The sequence below is a fragment of the Ostrinia nubilalis genome, chromosome 22 (genome assembly GCF_963855985.1).
Source record: "Ostrinia nubilalis chromosome 22, ilOstNubi1.1, whole genome shotgun sequence".
NCBI classification, from domain to species: Eukaryota; Metazoa; Arthropoda; class Insecta; order Lepidoptera; family Crambidae; genus Ostrinia; species Ostrinia nubilalis.
The window spans coordinates 11,298,303-11,317,579 of record NC_087109.1 but is presented as its reverse complement, the minus strand read 5'-3'; the positions used below and the strand labels follow the sequence as shown (position 1 = coordinate 11,317,579).

General features: G+C 41.9%; 1 protein-coding gene across 1 annotated transcript in view; it reads right to left on the bottom strand.

The window, feature by feature from the left end:
• LOC135082962 (vitellogenin receptor Yl) overlaps positions 1–19,277 on the bottom strand; it is a 153,777-nt gene that overhangs the window by 3,612 nt on the left and 130,888 nt on the right. Inside the window, exons 11-29 of the mRNA XM_063977729.1 lie at positions 18,202–18,327; positions 17,271–17,415; positions 16,082–16,191; positions 15,395–15,487; positions 13,288–13,437; positions 9,862–10,221; positions 9,266–9,394; positions 8,818–8,977; positions 8,508–8,593; positions 8,185–8,324; positions 7,834–7,910; positions 7,243–7,424; positions 6,632–6,787; positions 5,366–5,570; positions 4,135–4,290; positions 3,087–3,189; positions 2,152–2,280; positions 1,200–1,426; positions 367–703 (exon numbers count right to left, since the gene is read on the bottom strand). Of these exons, the coding sequence (XP_063833799.1) occupies positions 367–703; positions 1,200–1,426; positions 2,152–2,280; positions 3,087–3,189; positions 4,135–4,290; positions 5,366–5,570; positions 6,632–6,787; positions 7,243–7,424; positions 7,834–7,910; positions 8,185–8,324; positions 8,508–8,593; positions 8,818–8,977; positions 9,266–9,394; positions 9,862–10,221; positions 13,288–13,437; positions 15,395–15,487; positions 16,082–16,191; positions 17,271–17,415; positions 18,202–18,327 (3,071 nt within the window). The remainder of the gene's footprint in view (positions 1–366; positions 704–1,199; positions 1,427–2,151; positions 2,281–3,086; positions 3,190–4,134; positions 4,291–5,365; positions 5,571–6,631; positions 6,788–7,242; positions 7,425–7,833; positions 7,911–8,184; positions 8,325–8,507; positions 8,594–8,817; positions 8,978–9,265; positions 9,395–9,861; positions 10,222–13,287; positions 13,438–15,394; positions 15,488–16,081; positions 16,192–17,270; positions 17,416–18,201; positions 18,328–19,277) is intronic.

Here is a 19,277-nt window from a genome sequence, read left to right as displayed (position 1 = left end):
AAACTGAGGTACTTGCATACAATTATTAAATCTGTCGGAGCGCGGCGCAGTGTGATAACCGCCTATGGTTGTCCCGACACAAGCACAGATAGTGCAGCAGCCGCTAGAAGGACTCTGTTTGTAAACCATTTGTTGGCAAATAAAACACTTTACTTTATGTCTAGTGTCTACGTAATAAGTAATTACATAAAAATATTACATAGTACCCATACGAGGGTTTACATTCATTGTAGAAATAAGGGGGAAATTGGGAAAATCATTTCCCATCGGCCACCCTGTAATAATGACCTCCCTCGCTTACTCTAAGCATGACCAACATTCCTAATGTTAAAAACTGAAAAAGAAATCCTTTAAAAAAATACTAACCTGTGATTTCTCTTTTCGCCTGCACACATTGTCCACAGGTGGTGTCTGATCCCCGCACATGCACCTCGCTGTCCCATTCGGCCCACCCACGCACAGGTTCGTACAAACCACTCCTTGACAAGGATTGGGCACATCATCCCTCTGAATGCTCGGGTGTTTTAGCACAAACGCGTTAGCTGGAACTCCTTTGTACGTAAAAGGCTCGCAAAGTTTCTTCCCGAAGAGGGAACAGCGGGTGATTTTGAGAGTGTCCGAAGCGAGGAAATATACGGAGTCCTCGAAGAGAGTGAGGCTGTGCGGTGTTCGAAGGTATTTCTGGTCGTTGATGATCGTCACTCTGATGGAAAAGAGAATGTCAGTACCTACAATCAGCTTAATAATTTAATTAAATATTTTCGCCTCATTCAATATTTTTTATTTATTTAATTTGTTACAAAATCCACAGCTTTTAGAATGATCTAACTCAGTGGTTCCCAAACTTATTTAGTCTAACTACTGCCCACTTTGAGAATAAATTATTTTTTAGCGCCCCCCATTTTTGTAGTCAAGAGTCGAGCTCAGCGTCGATGTCTAAGAGTCCTCCTAGTAGATGACGCCTCCCAAGCCTCTACACAACGTCCCGGTTTTTTTTCGGGGCCTCTTACCGGCCTTACCGCCCCCCCCCCCCCCCTTTAAGCCTGCAGCGCCCTCAAGGGGGCGTTATCGCCCACTTTGGGAAATACTGATCTAACTAAACAAAAACTCATTCATATCTAAACCAAAAGTTCGTCACCACATAAGAAGTTCAGTAAGTTATAATTAGGTAATAACCTACTTGAAATCAAGACACTTACTGCTTCTCCCCATTGAAATTCATCTTTATAATCCTCGACGGCTTCGTCTCCGCAATATAGATGATCTGTTTGAACGAGTCCACCGCCAAACCCGTGCAGTTCTTGACCACAGCCAGGTCGGTCTCTTTGAACCCAGCGAGGGTGGCCGACCATAGAGAGAAGTCGTTACCGCGCGCGATGCAGTAGAACATTTGGCCGGAAGGCGGGTCTACTACAAGAGATGTGATCTAGAAGAGAAGAAATTGAGTAGAGCACGGAGGCTTCCATTTAAAGCAAGGGGTTCCCAAGCTTATTGTCTACTGCCCACTTTGAGAATAAATTATTTTTAGCGCCCCCCTTTTTCACCTACTTAAAAAAACCACTAACTTAAAACTTCCTGATTTTTTTTGGGCCTCTTACCGCCCCCTTTTAGACCTGTAGCGCCGCACGCCTTTCGGAAAGGCTGATTTTAAAGTAAAAAAAACATACGGGTCGAATTGAGAACCTCCTCCTTTTTTGAAGTCGGTTGATTAATTAACGTTTTATACATTTTATGCGACGCTTCATAAAAATAATAAATGGTGCGATCTTCCCCACGCAAAGTCAAGGTTGGTGAAACTTTTTTCCCATTTGCCCCCATACTATAGCTAGAGCATTAAGTACTTATGGATGTAAGATGACTTTTTTAAGTGATACTTAAGTTGCAGACGCCCATGTAGGTACACCCGCAACATCAGTGATGTCAAAAGTGCATTGCCAAACTTTAAACTATCTTTCCATAATATCGATATAAGACTACAATTAAATGTATGGGCTTGACAGTTTAACTTTCCCCGGGAACAAACTTGACCTTCACTGGTTAAGTTTTTGGCGGTCTGTAGATCCCGACTACACAGGAGTTGCAGCGGTGGGAACGAGAGGTGGGAATAGTCCCGTAAATCTATGGACTTATCATACCCCTGGTCTCACTAACCTTGGTATAAGCAGGCATCTTCTGCAGCTTCGAGCAGTGTCTTTTGTTGACGTTGCACACCCGGACTATGGCGCCGGCTGGGGAGTTGTCAGCAAAGTATATGTTGCCGGTCAGCCAGTCCACCGACACCTTGGCGGAAAAAAAAGTGTGGGTAGTTTAATTGTAAACCGTCTACGGGAAAAATCGTTTCATTTGACCCGTATGCGTTTTACAGATCTTAGCAACCAGTTGCTAATTGTACGAAAGCAACGCGACTGGTACTGGTACGCCAACCAATGACAGCGCTGCGTTCAATTAGGTACAATCTGGTTGAGTTGACTGCGCACCTGGCAGCCGTGACGTCACATCGACGCTTTGGTACGGATTCCAGCGTGGTGCGCAGTTAGCTCGATCCTTGTATAGGTGGTGGTCGCATGTGTCGCGTTGCAATTGTTTGTAGGTACAATTAGCAACCGGTTGCTATAGAGATTCGTTAAAATCCGTTGATTCGTGGTCGCCACTCGACACATATTATTATAGATATTTAGTTTCTAAACAGAGGCAGGCTGTAAGTAGTTAGCGTTAATAGTGGTAATGGTTAAAGTATCGGAAGTTAAAAGAGAAACACACTGTAGTTATACGTTTACATAGAGCAGTGTTTTTCAACCTTTTCATGACACGACCCCCCTAGTATGAAAAAATATTTGGCGACCTCCCGACCGTTCGCTTTTTTTTATTTATGCATTTTTGATGTTACAAACATGTTGGTAGGGGCCGAATACTTCAATCCATACAACATTTTAATGCATTTGCATAATTAGGTTTCGGATAAATCTGTCTTTATAACTAATGTTTTTTTACTGAGATAGTTTTTACGACCTCCCACGATCACGACCCCTATAGAGGCTTCGCGACCCTCCGAGGTTGAAAAACACTGACATAGAGATTTATCGTACCTTGGTCGGTATCCCAACGTTGGTCACGACGACCTCGCTGCCGTTGTGGGTCACTTCAACCAGTTCGCCGACTTCGGGGATCGCCATGTATAACCTTTTTCTTCTGCAAATGATAAAGTAAAGATTTACCTAGCTACCACCTCAAATACAATTAAATTGCTAAGCCTGCAGTCAAATATTTGCAACAATATTTCTGTTGGATAGTTAGTACCTACTAAAGCCTGGTCCGTGAGCACGTAGAATGTTGTCCAATGACCCCAAGCTATCCATCCTTGTCGCTCGCGCGTAATTATATTGCTGTTGCGCTCGCACACTCACTGCGGGCGCTTGTCGCACAGTCACGACCAGCAATATAATTACGCGCGAGCGATAAGGATGGGTAACTTGGGGTCATTGGACAAAATTTTACGTGCTCACGGACCAGGCTTTACCCAACATTGATGAAACAAACGGTGGCCGCAGCAGCATAATACACTTGAAAATTTCGACGGGTTCATCCAGTGTTTAAGTAGCTCAGATGGAAGAACGGTCGCCCGGCAAGCAAAAAGTCATAAGTTCGATTCTCACCTTACAAATAAAATTACTTAGGTACTTTAGCCGACTCTGTGGCCCAGTAAGAAAATCTTTATCAGATTCAGAGGTCCCAGTGGGTACAAAGTTTACTAGTCCAAGTGGTAGAGCTTCTTTTAAGACTGTATCTTGTTCCTTTTACTAAGGTCTTTCGTAAATATGTAGGACGTCCACCCACAAAGTGGACTGATGACCTCATAAAGGTAGCAAGAAGGCGCTGGATGCAAGCCGCTACCAACCGTGTGATGTGGAAGTCATTGGGGGAAGCCTTTGTTCAGCAGTGGACGTCTTGTGGCTGAAATAATGATGATGATTCTTCACCTCATCATCATCATCATCATCTCAGCTATACGACGTCCACTGCTGAACATAGGCCTCCTCCAATGTTTTCCATTATGCCGGTTGGTAGCGGCCTGCGTCCAGCGCTTTCCTACTACCTTTATGATGTCGTCGGTCCACCGTGTGATTCTCCACCTACTTGAAATCAATATCCATGTCAGTGATGACCACATCCTCCGCTCCCCTGTGCAGCATGGACCCGTGCCCGTCGCTGGTCACCTCCCACACCGTGTCCCTGGACGCGAATAGCGCGGACAGTTCGCCTTCGATCGCTTTGCAGGTCCGGCGGTCAGACCTGGACAAAGAGACTTTATTATTATTTTTTTATCCACAACGAGGAAGCTCTTGGCCTGTATCTCACCTGATGGTAAGTGATGATCAGGCCGAAGGTGGAAGCGAGCTTCACCCGGAATCCTTACCACGGAGGAACTGGCTATCTTACCTCTAATTGCCGGAACACAACAATGCTGTTAACATTGTTATTATGGCAACAGACTTAGGTAAGATGGTGGTAGCTAGCCAGGCGGACTTAGAACAAGTCCTACCACCAAACAAACCGAACAGAAAAATCTGCCCCCACCCCACTGGGAATCGAACCCGGGACTTCTGCGTCTGAAGCAGGTGGTCTAACCACTAGACCACAGAGGCGGTTAAAATATTAGCTCTGCTTATATCTTTATGGATGGCTGGCTAGGACAAACTCTTTATTATGTTAGATCATGTAGAATTATTGTAGATGGACCCGTGTCCGTCGCTGGTCACCTCTCATATTGTATCCCCGGACGCGAATAAATAATTTATTTATCGCTTTGCAGGTCCGACGGTCTGGCCTGAACCAAATACACTTTCTTCATGGGCATAACGAGGGGGAGCAGAAAAGGGCTACCCCCTGGAAATTATACGTCTTCCCTACATAGGTACTTACCTGCCTTATATTTCGTCATTGAGTGTCTATGCGCGGGAACTCAGAAGATGAGTACGCCCATGACTGTGTACCGATAAATTCACTGCACTCTTAGTTGCAACCTCAATCCAGCTGCATTAAATCTAAGGACCCAGAGAGACAGATCTTACTTGTCTAATTACCTACTTATCAGATTTTTTGTGGGTTCTCTGTAGGCCAAATTAACTGTAGGTAAAGGCTATCAAGAGTTGCAATGAAAGACAGATACAGTAGTCCCGTTGCCCGACTACAATCATGAATTGTTGCTAACGTGTATTCTAATACTTTTTAGTGACTTTCCTTCCTACCAAAATTTTCAGATCATCACTCACTATCCGGAAGTCTTCATAGCGAGTGATGATCTGAAAGTTCTCCTGTGCCATTTTGGGGACAATAAAGACTATATTTTTCCTAAAATGTCCCTCACCTGAGCGTGTACCCGTGGTGGCACTTGCACACGAAGGTGCCAGCGACGTTGTGGCAGACGTGCGAGCAGACCTCCTGCTTGCACTCGTCCAGGTCATAACAGTTGGCTCCATCAGTCCACAGCCCGTCAGGACACATGCAGTGTGGCTTTTCCCTCGGCGTGTTCACGCATAAGAACGCACAGGTATGGTTGTCGCATGTTGTCGCTGAAATGACGTTAGAGAACAAAAACATTCTTCCAGTGACTTGGTCCAGTTTTAGGTTGATCCACGGGCCAAGTCGCCGTATTGAATTTTAAATAAGTATTTTTTCTTCCGGCAACTGGGCCGATTAAGATTGTAGAGATTTGGTGTTTAATTTATTAATTATAAAACATTATAGGTCCAGTTGCCGGAAGAAAAAATATTTTAAAATATCAAACCGGCGACTTGCCCCGCCGACCAAGCTAAAAGTGGGCCAAATCGCTGAAAAACTCCAAAAGCACTTCTAAGTCAAAAGTTTGTGAGTTCGAGGCGTTGCCTTGCTTGCCTTTACTGCTGAGTCACGCCACGGTTTTGTCAATGAAAAGAAGCGTTAATTAGTTACATATTATTATATTATGTAGTGACATCTTGACTATTCAAGTTCAATTTAAGAGCGTTTACGCGAAGCGCGGCGTTTCAAGGGGCATTGGAAATGATTCGCGCGCGGCGTTTTTTAATAGTTTTCAAATGTTTATAGCAAAACAATAACAATAAATTATATATCGTTTCAAAGTAAATATTTTAAAGAAGATGTTATTTTATTATATTAAGCTATTTTTATGTTGAATTAAAGAAGAATAATGGTGTAAAAATCACTTTGATTTTTGGGTATTTCGCGTTCTTTGAATTTGTGATTTCTTATTGTAAAATGCTTAAATCTAAGAATTTTCTCAATTAACTATTTGCCTGAGGACCTATGCTATAGGATATAAATGTTTGTTATATCGTTTTCACAGTATTTTTATAAAAAAATCAGCTTGTAAACTTACGCTAAAGTGGAAATTTGAAAACCTGTGTGTACTTATCTTGATAGAATTCTTAAATACTATACTAATCGAAATATTTTCTCAACTAACTATTTAGGCGACGAAATTGCCTAATTATTTATGCCTATAACATATTTGTAATGTAACTGGTTAATGATTGTAACGGGTTGAAAAAGTACTGTTTTTGCGCCAAACGGCGTAAACGCTCTTAAGACTACAGAATAGAGCTTCAGTCATCTGAGGTATAAAATCACTCACAGCAATTTCCATGTTCATCTGAGCCATCGTCGCAGTCCTCATGATTGTCGCAGACGTTTTGCACCTCGATGCATTGCCCGTTGTCGCACACGTACCCGTCGTAGCATTCGCCGGCCGGGTACCGTGTCTTAGGGTACAATCTTGTAGGTCTGTTCACTGGTGACGAGAGATAAGTTTATTATTATCAGCCTATAACAGACCACAGCTAGACGTTGTTGCAAATGTACCCGTCGTGGCACTCGGCAGCCGGGTACGGTACCGAAGGGGACAGAGACGATATTTTGTTATTATTTTACTTTATTAGCGGGCACCGGAGAAAATGGTTCGATAACTGCCAGTGTGATAGATTGTGGGGGACAGCGGGAATATGCGCACGCAGTAGCAGGCGACGTGTAAGTAGACGTGAAAAACTGGGTTCTATGTATTTCTACTTATTTCCGTTGCTAGCAACGACACGTCGTCTGAAGATATTTCAAAGATACAAAGAAACCTTGTACTTAAGTGTAGATGATTTTGAACTTTAATAAGACAAGAAAATGCCACACCTCCAAAATTAATTTGGGAAGGAAAATGCTCTAACCCGTAAATCTGAAGAATTCAGTACTACTGACCCATTTTGCAAGCTTCGGGCGTCTCGTCCGACCCATCCAGACAGTCCTTATGGCCATTACACAGTCGTCTTTTCTCCACACACAACAGCTCCTGCCGGCACTCGAACTTGCCGTGTGGTGCGCAGTGGAAGTCGCAGTTGATTTCATCTGTACCCCCCGGACATTCGACCTTGTTGTTACACCTGCAAGTTAGTTGTGATACCTAATTGTGGTTTGTAGACAGTGGAAATTTTGTACCCATCACCAAAACAAAAGAGTTTGGTCGCTGTCCAAGGAACTAATAAGTTTACGGTGTTAAATACGACCATAATACCTACTTATTTATTAACCTCAACCAAATTACCAACTCCCACATTGTGTTATTTTTAAGACTTTACAAATGTTAGCAGCTAAGGCTCAGTTGCACCACCTAACTTTGACCGTAACTATAACGATAACCGGTGTATTTTGTATGGAGTTTGACAGATTTTTGACGTTTGTCAAAGTTAAAGTAAGATGGTGCAACTCAGCCTAAGTTATGGACACATTTTTAACAAATTAAACGAAACAATGACGTCACAACAATAATTCTAGTTTCTTAAGCATTCTAACCGTGCCGTAAGCGGTATGCAAATGCTCCTATTCAATTCGCATGTGTGCTCATGTTCAGTGCACACTGGCAGGTTCCCCTGAGGAAGAAAAGTAGTGAAGAAGTTAAAATTGGTTAGAGTACAGCGGGGTTACTACGAAAAATGTTATCAGAAGTTTCGAATGTTGCTATCTCTATCACGCAAAGCGAGATGGCAGCATGAGCGACGGTGACAGATAGACCCGAAATTACGTAGATAGCGTATCGGAGTAGCCCTGCAGTACAGGGGAGATGTTCGGCAGTGGACGTCCTGTAGCTGAAAATAATGATGAGGATGTGCTTTAGTACGTGGTTAACTTTTATGTTTACATTACCACTTCAAACTCCGAGGATGGTTCCTCACAGTCCTCCTCATCTGAACGGTCGAGACAATCCTGTTTTCCATCGCAGCGTTTCTTCAGCTCAATACATTCTTTGCTGCGGCACCGGTAGAAGCCAAGACCACATGACTTAGCTGAAAAATATTAAAAGTTTCAAAGATTCTTTACAAGTTTTTAAAAGACGAAGAGTAACGGGCATAAAAGCGTGTCCTGAAAAAATACTCTACATGGATTTAGATTTTTATTTCCAAATCCAGGTAAATGTATGTAACTAAGCAAAGAAATGCATGATCTTGTAGCATCTGAACTCCACTTACTGCAATTCACTTCGTCCGACCAATCTGAGCAGTCTGGCTCGCCATCGCACACAAAGTTTTTGTAAATACAAGAGCCTGTGGCGCACCTGAAAATTTAATACCTTTTAGTTTATGGAAGAAACTCTTCAAGTGAACCATGCGATTCTGCACCCAGCACAACCCAAAAATAATGCGGCAAGTGGTTTATAATACTGAAAAGTTCAGATCCTAATATTCGTAATCCCAGCGAGCGTTATCTTTCTTTGGAGCTCCAAGCAGACGCTCAAATCTCTGCAGTACACCTGGACTCAGTTTTCCAGCTCAAACTCACCTGTACTCATGGTCCTGACAGACCAGCGAATCGCAGACTTTCGGTTTCTCGTCGTTCTCAGTAGGACAGTCCAGGTGCCCATCGCACATCTGCGCGCGTTCCAAGCAAACTCTGGAGGTGCTGCACAATACTTGGTATTCTGTGCTTGCGCAAATTGGACCTGTGCAGGTGAATTAAAGAGGTTTAATGCCGAAAATAAGACATAGTAATTACGTACATCCTCGAACTTGTTATTTTTTATGTAGTTATCTGTTTTGTGAGGTGTAAAATAAAGTTCTACAATCTGTATAGTATCCTCGGTAAGGTATTTTAAACAGTGCTAAGTACCAGAATACTAAACTTGGGGACATAACAATAGTATTTAATATATTTTACTAAATGAAGTAGGTACATAGCAGGCTTGTAATGATATTATCAATAACAATTAGTAAAATGTAGTAAGAATCACCTGTATTATTACTGCTGGTACTATTATTTTTTTCAGTGCAAGTTTCGTTTTGGTGAATGCAAACGCCATTGCAAGGAATCTGCCCTGACACGCACAAAGTGCCGACTTTTGGAGTTTTGTTCGAGCTTTCTGAAAGAAATATAAATATTGACTTATCATCTGAGCTAAGGATTGTGTGAAAGATCCACATAATTTATTATTCTGGTAATTCATTAAATGCATCAAAACACCTCTCAGGTGTAAACGGGTGACCATTTTGTTATTATTTTTTATCCACAACGAGGAAGCTCTTGGCCTGTATCTCACCTGATGGTAAGTAATGATCAGGCCGAAGGTGAAAGCGAGCTTCACCCGGAATCCTCAACCACGGAGGAACTGGTGATTTTTTATGGTTTCGATATTCGTCACTGAGCGACAATGCAACTAATTTCTTCGTCCTTCTTCCTTCGAAAGATTCCAGTAGCGTTGTCCCCCAGGGGCGGATTTTGTAATTTTTTTCCCGATCTCCACCATAAGGGTACAAATGGTGAGATTTTGCAAATAATGTACGCTTACTACAGTTACAAATGCAATTTAAAGTTACGGTTTTAACTTACCCTTACAATCATATTCATCTTCACCATCCTTACAATCCTTAACTCCATCGCAGTACTTTCCATTGGGGACGCACTCGTTGCTTATATGGCAGTACAACTCCTTCGCTTTACATGTAGCTAGCAAGGTACAGGTCCCCTCGACGAGGAGGAGGCCGGGGGGACAAAAGCACCTGTACCCTAAGCTTTCTGGGGTACTGGTTTTGCGAGAGCGGTGGGTAGAAAAGGGAGCGTGGGGGGTTTGGACGCAAATGTGGGAGCAGGGGTGGGATGTACGGCAAGTGTGGTTGAGGAGGGGGTTTAGGGGGTCGGGGGGAGAGTATGTCGCTTGGATGTGCAGCTGAGTGTTTTCTGGGAACATCGCTGAAAATGGATAGTGGAATAAGTTTGTTTAGTTTAGCAAAGTTAACAAATAATTTGAATTTTAAAATCGAAGAACTTTTTTAAAGGTTTTCTGCTGAATTTAGGTATTTCTTGTTTTGACAAGGACCTGAAACATCATGAAAATCAAAGAAAAATCTTTGATGCCCGTTTTGACCATCAATCCCTAATTTTTAAGTGACCTCTATGGTAACACATAATTTAACGGAAATTTTGTTTTCATATGCAGGTGACCCGGTTTTGGCCATTTTAAGAATTTTTTAGACTTTAAGGCTATATCATTTTACAGTTTTTGTTATCACGGACTTATTTCTTGTAAAAAGTTTAGATCTAGCCTAAGGATACATTTTTTTTCATAATGATTTAATGTAAAAATAATCCTGTAGAAAAGAAAAAGAAATGGGAATTTGTGCCATTTTTGGCCAGCTTTACCCCATTTCTGGCCACAGTCATGTGCCAGTTCTGGCCATCAAAATTCATAAAAATAAAAAACAAAAACTACTCGACGGATTTTAACGAAACTTGGTACAATTATTTTTCATACTCCTGGGCAGGTTATAGTATACTTAGGAAATCCCACGGGAACAGGAATTAGCGGGAAAATCCTTTTGTATGAAAAATCTAAACTGCTTAAGTTAGACGCTTGAAATTTGGTATGTAGGTACCTTAGTAAACTTAAAGCTTAGTTACAACAAGGAATTCCCGAAATTCCCACGGGAACGGGAATTCGTGGGAAAATCCTTTTGTATGAAAAATCTAAACCGCTTAAGTTAGACGCTTGAAATTTTGCATGCAGGTACCTTAGTAAACTTAAAGCTTAGTTACAACAGGATATTGCAGAATTCCCACGGGAACGGGAGTTAGCGGGAAAAAACATTTGTACGAAAAAATCTGAACCGCGTAAGATAGATGAAGGGGGTACGAGGGCGGCACTGAAAATTTCGGGAATCAAGGAAGTGAAACAACATTACTATTTAAAAATATATTTATTGCTTTTTAAAGTATTCTTCGCGAAATTTGACACATTTTTCCATACACGAAACCAATCATTGAAGCAACCATTCCATTCGGAAGTTTGGGTCTCCAAAATGGCCGTTTTGTAGGCGTCCACAGCTTCTTCAGGTGATGAAAATCTCTGACCACGCAATTTATTCTTTATTTTAGGGAAAGTATAGAAATCATTAGGGCTTAGGTCGGGGCTGTACGGCGGATGGTCTAATAATTCTATGTTTTCTTGCTCTAAAAACTCTTTTGTTCTGTACGCGGTGTGAGAACTCGCATTGTCGTGATGGAGGATGATGCGGCGGTTGCAGTTCTCTTTACGGAGTTCAGAAAAGACTTGTGGCAAACAAATGCTAGCATACCATTCTGCATTAACCGTTCTTTGTCCCCCAAGAGGAATAGTCGCAACATGGCCGGTTTTGGAGACAAACGTGGCCACCATTTTTTTTGCAACACTCCGTGAACGAACAATTTTTGTTGGCTTTAACTCATTTTCGAACACCCAAACTCGTGACTGGTTTTTTGCTTCGGGTTCGTACGCATATATCCAGGATTCGTCACCTGATACGATGTTTTATACAGCATTTGAGGATCCTGCATGTAATCTTCCGAGAGTTCTGACGCACCAAGTGACGCGAGCCGCTTTTTGCTCTTCACAGAGCGAATGCGGTATCCATCGGGAAAACAACTTTTTTACACCTAATTGTTCATGCAAGATTATTTGTATTTGACTCATGCCAATGTCTAAAGTTGCCTGAATTTCGCGGTATGTCACATGTCGATCTTCTTCAATCAGCTTACGCACAGCATCAACGTTTTCTTGGGTGACTGCAGTTTTTGGACGACCTTGACGGGGACCATCACTGAGCTTGACACGTCCACGTTGAAATTCAGCAAACCAGCGATAAATTATGGTTTTGGATGGGGCTTCATTACCAAATGCAGAAATCATCCGGTCAACACACTGTTTTTATGTTAAACCACTCTGAAAGTCATAATAAATCATCGCTCTTGAATTTTCTCGAGTCAATTCCATTTTCTCAACGACTAAACAAGTTTCACAAGACCTTGTGATAAGACCGAGAATCTTTTTTTAAATAAATAAATGGTATTCGATGCTTAAAACCAAGGAGTTTGCAATTAAAAATATTTTAATATGATAGGAACAGTGGAAATATTCTATTCCCGATACTTTTAGTGCAGCCCTCGTAAAACGGGATCCACGAGTACGAAGTCGTGGGCGGCCGCTAGTATGAAACATATATCTCAGCTTGAATTGAAATTACAATTAAGGAGATCAACATTAACCTATAGTATAAGTTTATGCGGTTAGTACTGGAACAATTTTCTTTTCACAACACCGATTTTTTTAGTATTTGGTTTCGATGGAGGCATTATAATCGTAACTCTGAAAATGAATCGATTACTTATATCAAAATAGCTAAGTAATTAAATTGAAAAATCACGATAAAAACTAAATGGCCAAAAGTGGGGTTCTTCGTGCACCACTTTTGGCCAGTCATGTGGCCAAAGATGGGAAAATTCATTCATTCTGGCTCCATTAGTGGCCACCTCTCATAAACCCACTTAATAAACAAATAGCGATAAAATATCATTAGTACCACTTAGACAGTGTATTCTTTATTAAGGATTAACATAAACATTTAAAAAAATAAGAAGGATTTAGAAAATAATTATTGTTTACTCACCCGCTCGCCTTAGCCTTTTTGCTAAGACTTAAAACAATTAACGCTTCTCCAAAAATAATGACTTGTTGGATTGTTAACGCTATCAGTGTTGCTAATATTAGATATTTTTATTCCCGTAAACCATAGAGTAATATATTAGTCTTTGCCTTAGTTATAACGATTTGAAGTTCTAAATGGCCACAAAGGGGTCGGTGGCCACAACCGGGTCACTTGCCCTAATGGGTCACTTAAAAATTAGGCATTAATGGTGAAAACGGGCATGAGAATCGTATCTTACAATAATGCTTAGATTATGATACTGCAAAGTTTATGATAATAAAAATTTGTAGGTACTTACTAAACTCAAATCTCCTAATATTGTGCGAGGCCTCGTGCACGTTGGACCAGTATAACCTGGCCTTCCGGTCCGTCCAGAACAGGTAGGAGTCCGTCACCTCCATGCTGGTTACTGTGGTGGAGACATGCCTGAAGGTCTCTCTGCCAGTGCCTGTAACGATAATTCACTTTAGGATTGAACTTTCTCGAAGGAGGTTAGTGAATTTCCAGAAGGGACGTAGGGGAGACTGGCCCAAAGCGGGCACCTTAAGGTAAAGTAGGAAAAAAACACACAGAATAAGCAAAACAGAATAAGTTTTTATCGTGATCAGTTACTACATTTATTGTAGTTTGACATGGCGTTTTCAAATCATTCATTTGTCTAATATATAAAAAGTAGGCACTCAAATACGAAACACTATCACTTGCTCACTTTGCCCGAGGGGGTGGCCTAAAGCGAGCACCGGCACACGGGCAAAACGGGCATGCAGAGGGCAATCGTTTTTTTTTTATTTTTACTATATAATTTTGACCTTTGAATAATAAGGAATGTCTCTATTCAAACACAGAATGAGAATCATACTTTCTGTATTGCGAAAAAATAGATTCTAGACATAAAAATTCATCAAACAACATAAAATTTAAAACATAAAACTAATCAGAAGGAACTCTCTTTGAATAATGCAGTCTTGAATCATTATCTTTTAGTATTTTGAAGCTTTTGAGCTGAAGTATTGCAGCTTCACTCCAAGAACCTTGTTGTGATTTTCTTTAATATTTATTTACCATCTAAAAAATCAAATAATAAGAGATTAATGTCGACACTAAAGTCTGTTTTTCTTTGCTTGTCCAATATTGTAAACAATCTTAATATTCCTTTTTAACGAAATAATTCGTTTTAAAATAAGATAAACACAAAGCTCACAACCTACATAATATTATTATGTAGGTAAGTCATCGTTTAACACCGATATCTTTTCAAATCATTTAATTTATTATTTTTTTCACTGATATTACTTTAAAAGTTATAAAAAGATTGTTTACATTGTTCGACTAGCAAAGAAAAACGGACTATACCTACACGATAAATATAGAGGACTAACAATAAAAGCAAGTTAGTTTATATGGCTATGAAGAGGGTAAAGTGAGCATGCTCATTTTGCCCTGCTCACTTTGCCTTTTGCGCCACACCACGTTTCATACAACATAAACTATAATTCCTTTTTAATAATTTTCAAGGAAATATTCTTAAAACACGGTTAAGTAGGTGCAACACATTACGCATACATTGATAATAACGTACGTCACTCAGTTTAATCCAAAACACAATGAACATACCTTTGTTTTTTCAAATAAAATTGACGAATTTCGTTTATCGCTGTCCACGCGTGGTGTTGTCACTCGGAGGTGGCGCACAAGACTTCCGCGGGAGCGGCGGGGCGGGGGGATAACGTTAACAAGACAAGACAACAAGTCGAGCAAATGAGTGTAAGTTTAGAGGGGGGTGCCCGCTTTAGGCGAAGTGCCCGCTTTGGGCCAGTCTCCCCTAACTATACAGGGATATCAAAATCCTGTAGGTAGGTATAACGTAGACATTAATAAATATGATTCCGTGATTCGGATCCTTTCTTCGTCACACTCGGGACTCAATTCGGGATAAATTGTTATTGCTTTTTGAAGTCAGTGCCAGAAAGCAGTTTTATTTACTTTTTAAGCCAGATGCCTTAAAAAGTAAATAAAACTGCTTTCAGATAGTTACTTAAACTGTTTAAGCATTCTAAATAATAATAATTGTACTTTGTTATCTTCTACTTTAATTACACTTTTCATTAGTGCACTTCAAAAGGGTCTCGGATCCATTATGAACCTGTTCGCGAGGTATTTTCAGGCAAAAGGACGAAAGATATGGTGTGAGTGCGAGACCTTCAAAAGGCTGACGATGATGATAAATTCTTATTTATTTAAATCCAAATTATTCGCAAAGTTGCTGAAGGCAAAACTCGAGAACGATTGACTAACCAAACCCGGGGAAGGTAGATTGTACAAAAATCGTAAAATCGTGAAAACTGAAACCACACGGACAAAGCTGCTGCACAAATTAGTGCTTGAATATGAAAGAATCTTCTTACCCTCAGGATGCATGAGATCGATGAGGCCGTTTCCGTCATCGGCCATGTACACCACGTCCATTTCCGAGTCGTAGCCCAGCCGGATCCTCGGCCCTGGGGAGTTCATTCATGTAAACCGATGTGTAAGGAGGTGCGCAATGAGGGCTATCGTTTTAGCGCTCACCAGTTTGCGCCACTGTAGAGTAAGGTCCTGTCACTTGCTAGTAGCGAAGACAGTGGCACCATCTGGTGAGTGCTAAAGTGGTAGGAGGACTATCGCATTTGCACTCATCAAGATGGCGCCACTGTAGAGTAAGGTCCTGTCAATCGCCAGGGGTGCCAACTGTCAAGTATAACAACGATAGGCCTCATTGCAGACACCTTCAGGAGTCACCATCAGGCCAGGTGTCCACTAAAGCGGAGAAGAGAATAGAAGAAGAAGTCACTGTGTTTCTATTTGTTACTTTTTAAATTTGCAACTGTCCAAATTGCATGCCGTGGCAGCCTTTAATTAAGACAACACTAAGGCCCAGAACAGACGGTGAAACGCAACTGCAACGCAACTGTAACTTTCTGATGATTCTTATGAATGAAACATGAAACTGAAACTGAAAGTTTCAAACGTCTCTCAACGGACGCTATGGCACTAAACCATCTAGGGCATACCTCCTAAGTCATTCCTATGACAAATGATTAGGTATTCCTTACCTCTTATGTCAGTCCTAATGAGGTGCTCCCTGTCTTGTCCGTCCAGACCAATGCTGTCGATGCGGAAGATTTTGTTTTCCTCGTTTACCATTATTGCCACAAGCATTTTCCTGTATAATTAAGAACATTCAAAACTAAAATTAAGAAAAGAACTTACACTTTTCGATAAAATAAATGAATCTTTTGTAAAAAAAAAACTTACTTTTCTCTGCGAAATTTAGTACTTATGTTCATGAAATGAGGGTATTCGCGATTGAAAAATCCACCAGATGGCAATACGTAGACGCGAGGTCCAAATGCTGCATGATTGGTTATTTTTGACATGACATTGACAGATAATATGTCAATCTGGCGGATTTTTCAATCGCGAAAACTCTCATTCTTCAAATCTTCTCATTTCCTAATTGAAGGACAGTTATAGATAGATAGCCATGGGCCTAAGTTTTTGTAGAAACTAAGGTTTTCGATCAAATCTGTACATTAATCCACCAAAAAGTTCTGAAATGATTCGATGTCCTCAAAATAAAGTAAGCGAACATCAAGCCTCCTCAACATCTGTTCAGGTTGAGGACTGTAGACCAAATCCTTCTTTTGCCTCTGCTAAATTAGAAAGGGTTATGCTCCTGCAGTGGGGATGACGTTGTCCCACCAGTGTTGAAATCCTTGGGGGAGGCCTTTGTCCAGCAGTGGACGTCAATCGGATAAAAAGAGCAAGATAAGGCTTCCACAGACCTCAGATCATAGAATTCTATGATCTGAGCCACAGACCAATCGCGGGTCAGAAGCAGTGCGGGTCAGTTGCAGCGCGGCTGAGGCACACTGAAAGCAGAGCAGTTTCAAAGCAGTTGCAACGCGGGCGGTTGTCAAAAATTTAAATATTCGAAAACCGCTTTCAACGCGCTGCTACCGCCCTGCGTCCTGTGAGTCATGCTAATATGGCCGCCATAGTATTAATACAACAGCGCGGGCCCGCGCTCGCGCCGCTTCTGTCCCGCACCGGCGCCGCCTCGTTTGTCGTTCGGCAGTTGCAGTGCGGCGCGATTGGAGCGCGGGCCCGCGTTCAAATTTGGTGTGACACACTTCAAAGAGTTTCTTGTATTACAACTTGCGCGGGCCCGCATTCAAACTGCGCTGCTATTGCCCCGCGTTTGGTCTGTGGAAGCCTTAGAACTTATGAAAAGCAACAGACCCATAATCCGGCATGACACAGATGCTGACGGGTGTCTCGTCTTCCGCGAACCTGAACAGCAGCGCCCTCTGCTGGGTGCGGAGGGAAACCACCTCGATGAAGTGCCGTCCAGCGTCCACCAGGTATAAGGAATCAGTGACGTAGTCTAGAGAGAGAAAACAAATAATTTTACTGACTTTTAGGCCCAGAACAGACGGTGAAACGCAACTGCAACGACACTGCAACTTTATGATGATTCTGATGAATGAAACTGAAAGTTTCAAACTGGTCGCGTCATGTGTGGTCTCTCAACGGACGCTATGGCAGAAACTTAGATGCAACTCAAAAGTAACTAGCAGTTGCAGTTTCGTTGCAGTTGCGTTTCACCGTCTGTTCTGCTTAGTTCTGTTTCGGTTTCTGTTTCTGTTCTGTTCGGCCTTAGCGTACAAACAGACACAGGGTTTATCGTGCGGTTGACAGTTCTTGTACATTTGCATAACCGTAACCGCACGGTTAACCGCCTCGCCAATGAGTACCACCCAGAAACCGCGCGGTTATCGCCCTAAGGCCTAGGTCCTAAGCAAAGAAAAACAAAATGTGTCGATGGAGCCTCAGAAGTGTGTGTATTGCGTTTAACAAGTTTAGTTAAAGAAAGATTAAAAAATTGCATACCACACAAAACTGTCAATAAAAGAGAGAAATACAAAATTAAAACTATGTTATCTAATTATGCAATCTTATTACCAGGAAGAAGATGACGTTACGTTTTGTTCCTTAATTTACCAGACTTAAGTATGGTCAATGGTCATACAGCTGGTCGAGACTACGCACGCACTATAAATATTTGATGCCACTACGCGGGAGTCACTTTGGGGTTGTCACGATCGTAGAAAAACCTACACTCTTATTGCACTACTTATCGTATTATATTCAGTATGTTGATGTAACTTACCGTAGTCCATGTCAACAATGTCCTCCAGCCCTTTCAGCAGGAACAGGTGCGTGATGCCGAGCGTGAAGTCACTCATGTTGATGTAGTTGATGGTCTTGCGCTGGCCGTCGTAGATGTACAGCGTATCTACAACAGAAGTTTACCAGGACCTTAACGAGCACTATTACCCGTATTCACAAACGATGCTTGCTTAAGCGTAGCAGCAACGCTATGCGAAGTCGAACGCACAGCTTTGAATAGAGCTCTGTGATTGGTTCGCACCTTGGACGAATAAATTCGCACTCACTCAGGTATTGTCTATGAAAAGGTTTTTGGGACCCTATGCGTCCGCGCGCACTGTGAGACCTCATAGTAATGTTTTTGAATACGGGTGTAAGTCTCTACAAACTGACAAATGACAGGATCTTACTCCTGGTAAATGTTAAAATCCTCCTACCCTACCACTTCAGCGTTCTGTTACATCCCTCTGATGTACATAAAACCCCTGATGCCCAGAAAATCCTGCGGCATCAGCATTTTTGCCCGAGTTGGCTCGCCCGCTTCACGGGCTCGCCAGTTCTTCGCTACCACTCGTGCGTGACGGCTGCCTCTTTCAAATCCAATCATTGTATTTTATTTTAGCCAGAATAATTAGCCTTTTTTAAAAAGACTCTATCAAAGCCCGGCCTAACATTGGTGGCAGCTCAAGGGATTTATAAAATCCTCGGTACCGCGTCCGAAGTATAGTATAGTGAACAAACAGTGTGTGTGCAAGTGATCCAAGTTCGAACTCAGAATCTCACCGTATCTCACTGTATCTCGCCGTATCTCACCGTTTCTCGTCGCATCACACTGCATCATCGCTGTACCTCTTCGTGTCCCGCTACATTTCACCGTGTCCCACTGTGTCCCGCTGTATCTGCTGTGTCCCACTGTTCCCGCTGTGTCCCGCAACCGTCGTCGAACTCACCATCATCGCTGGCCCTGAAAGAAAATACTTACCATCTCCACTGCATCCTGAAGAAGAATCTCATCGCTGTATCCTGCTCCGCCGTATCCCGATTTGCCGCAACCTGAAATAAATATCATCCTAACTC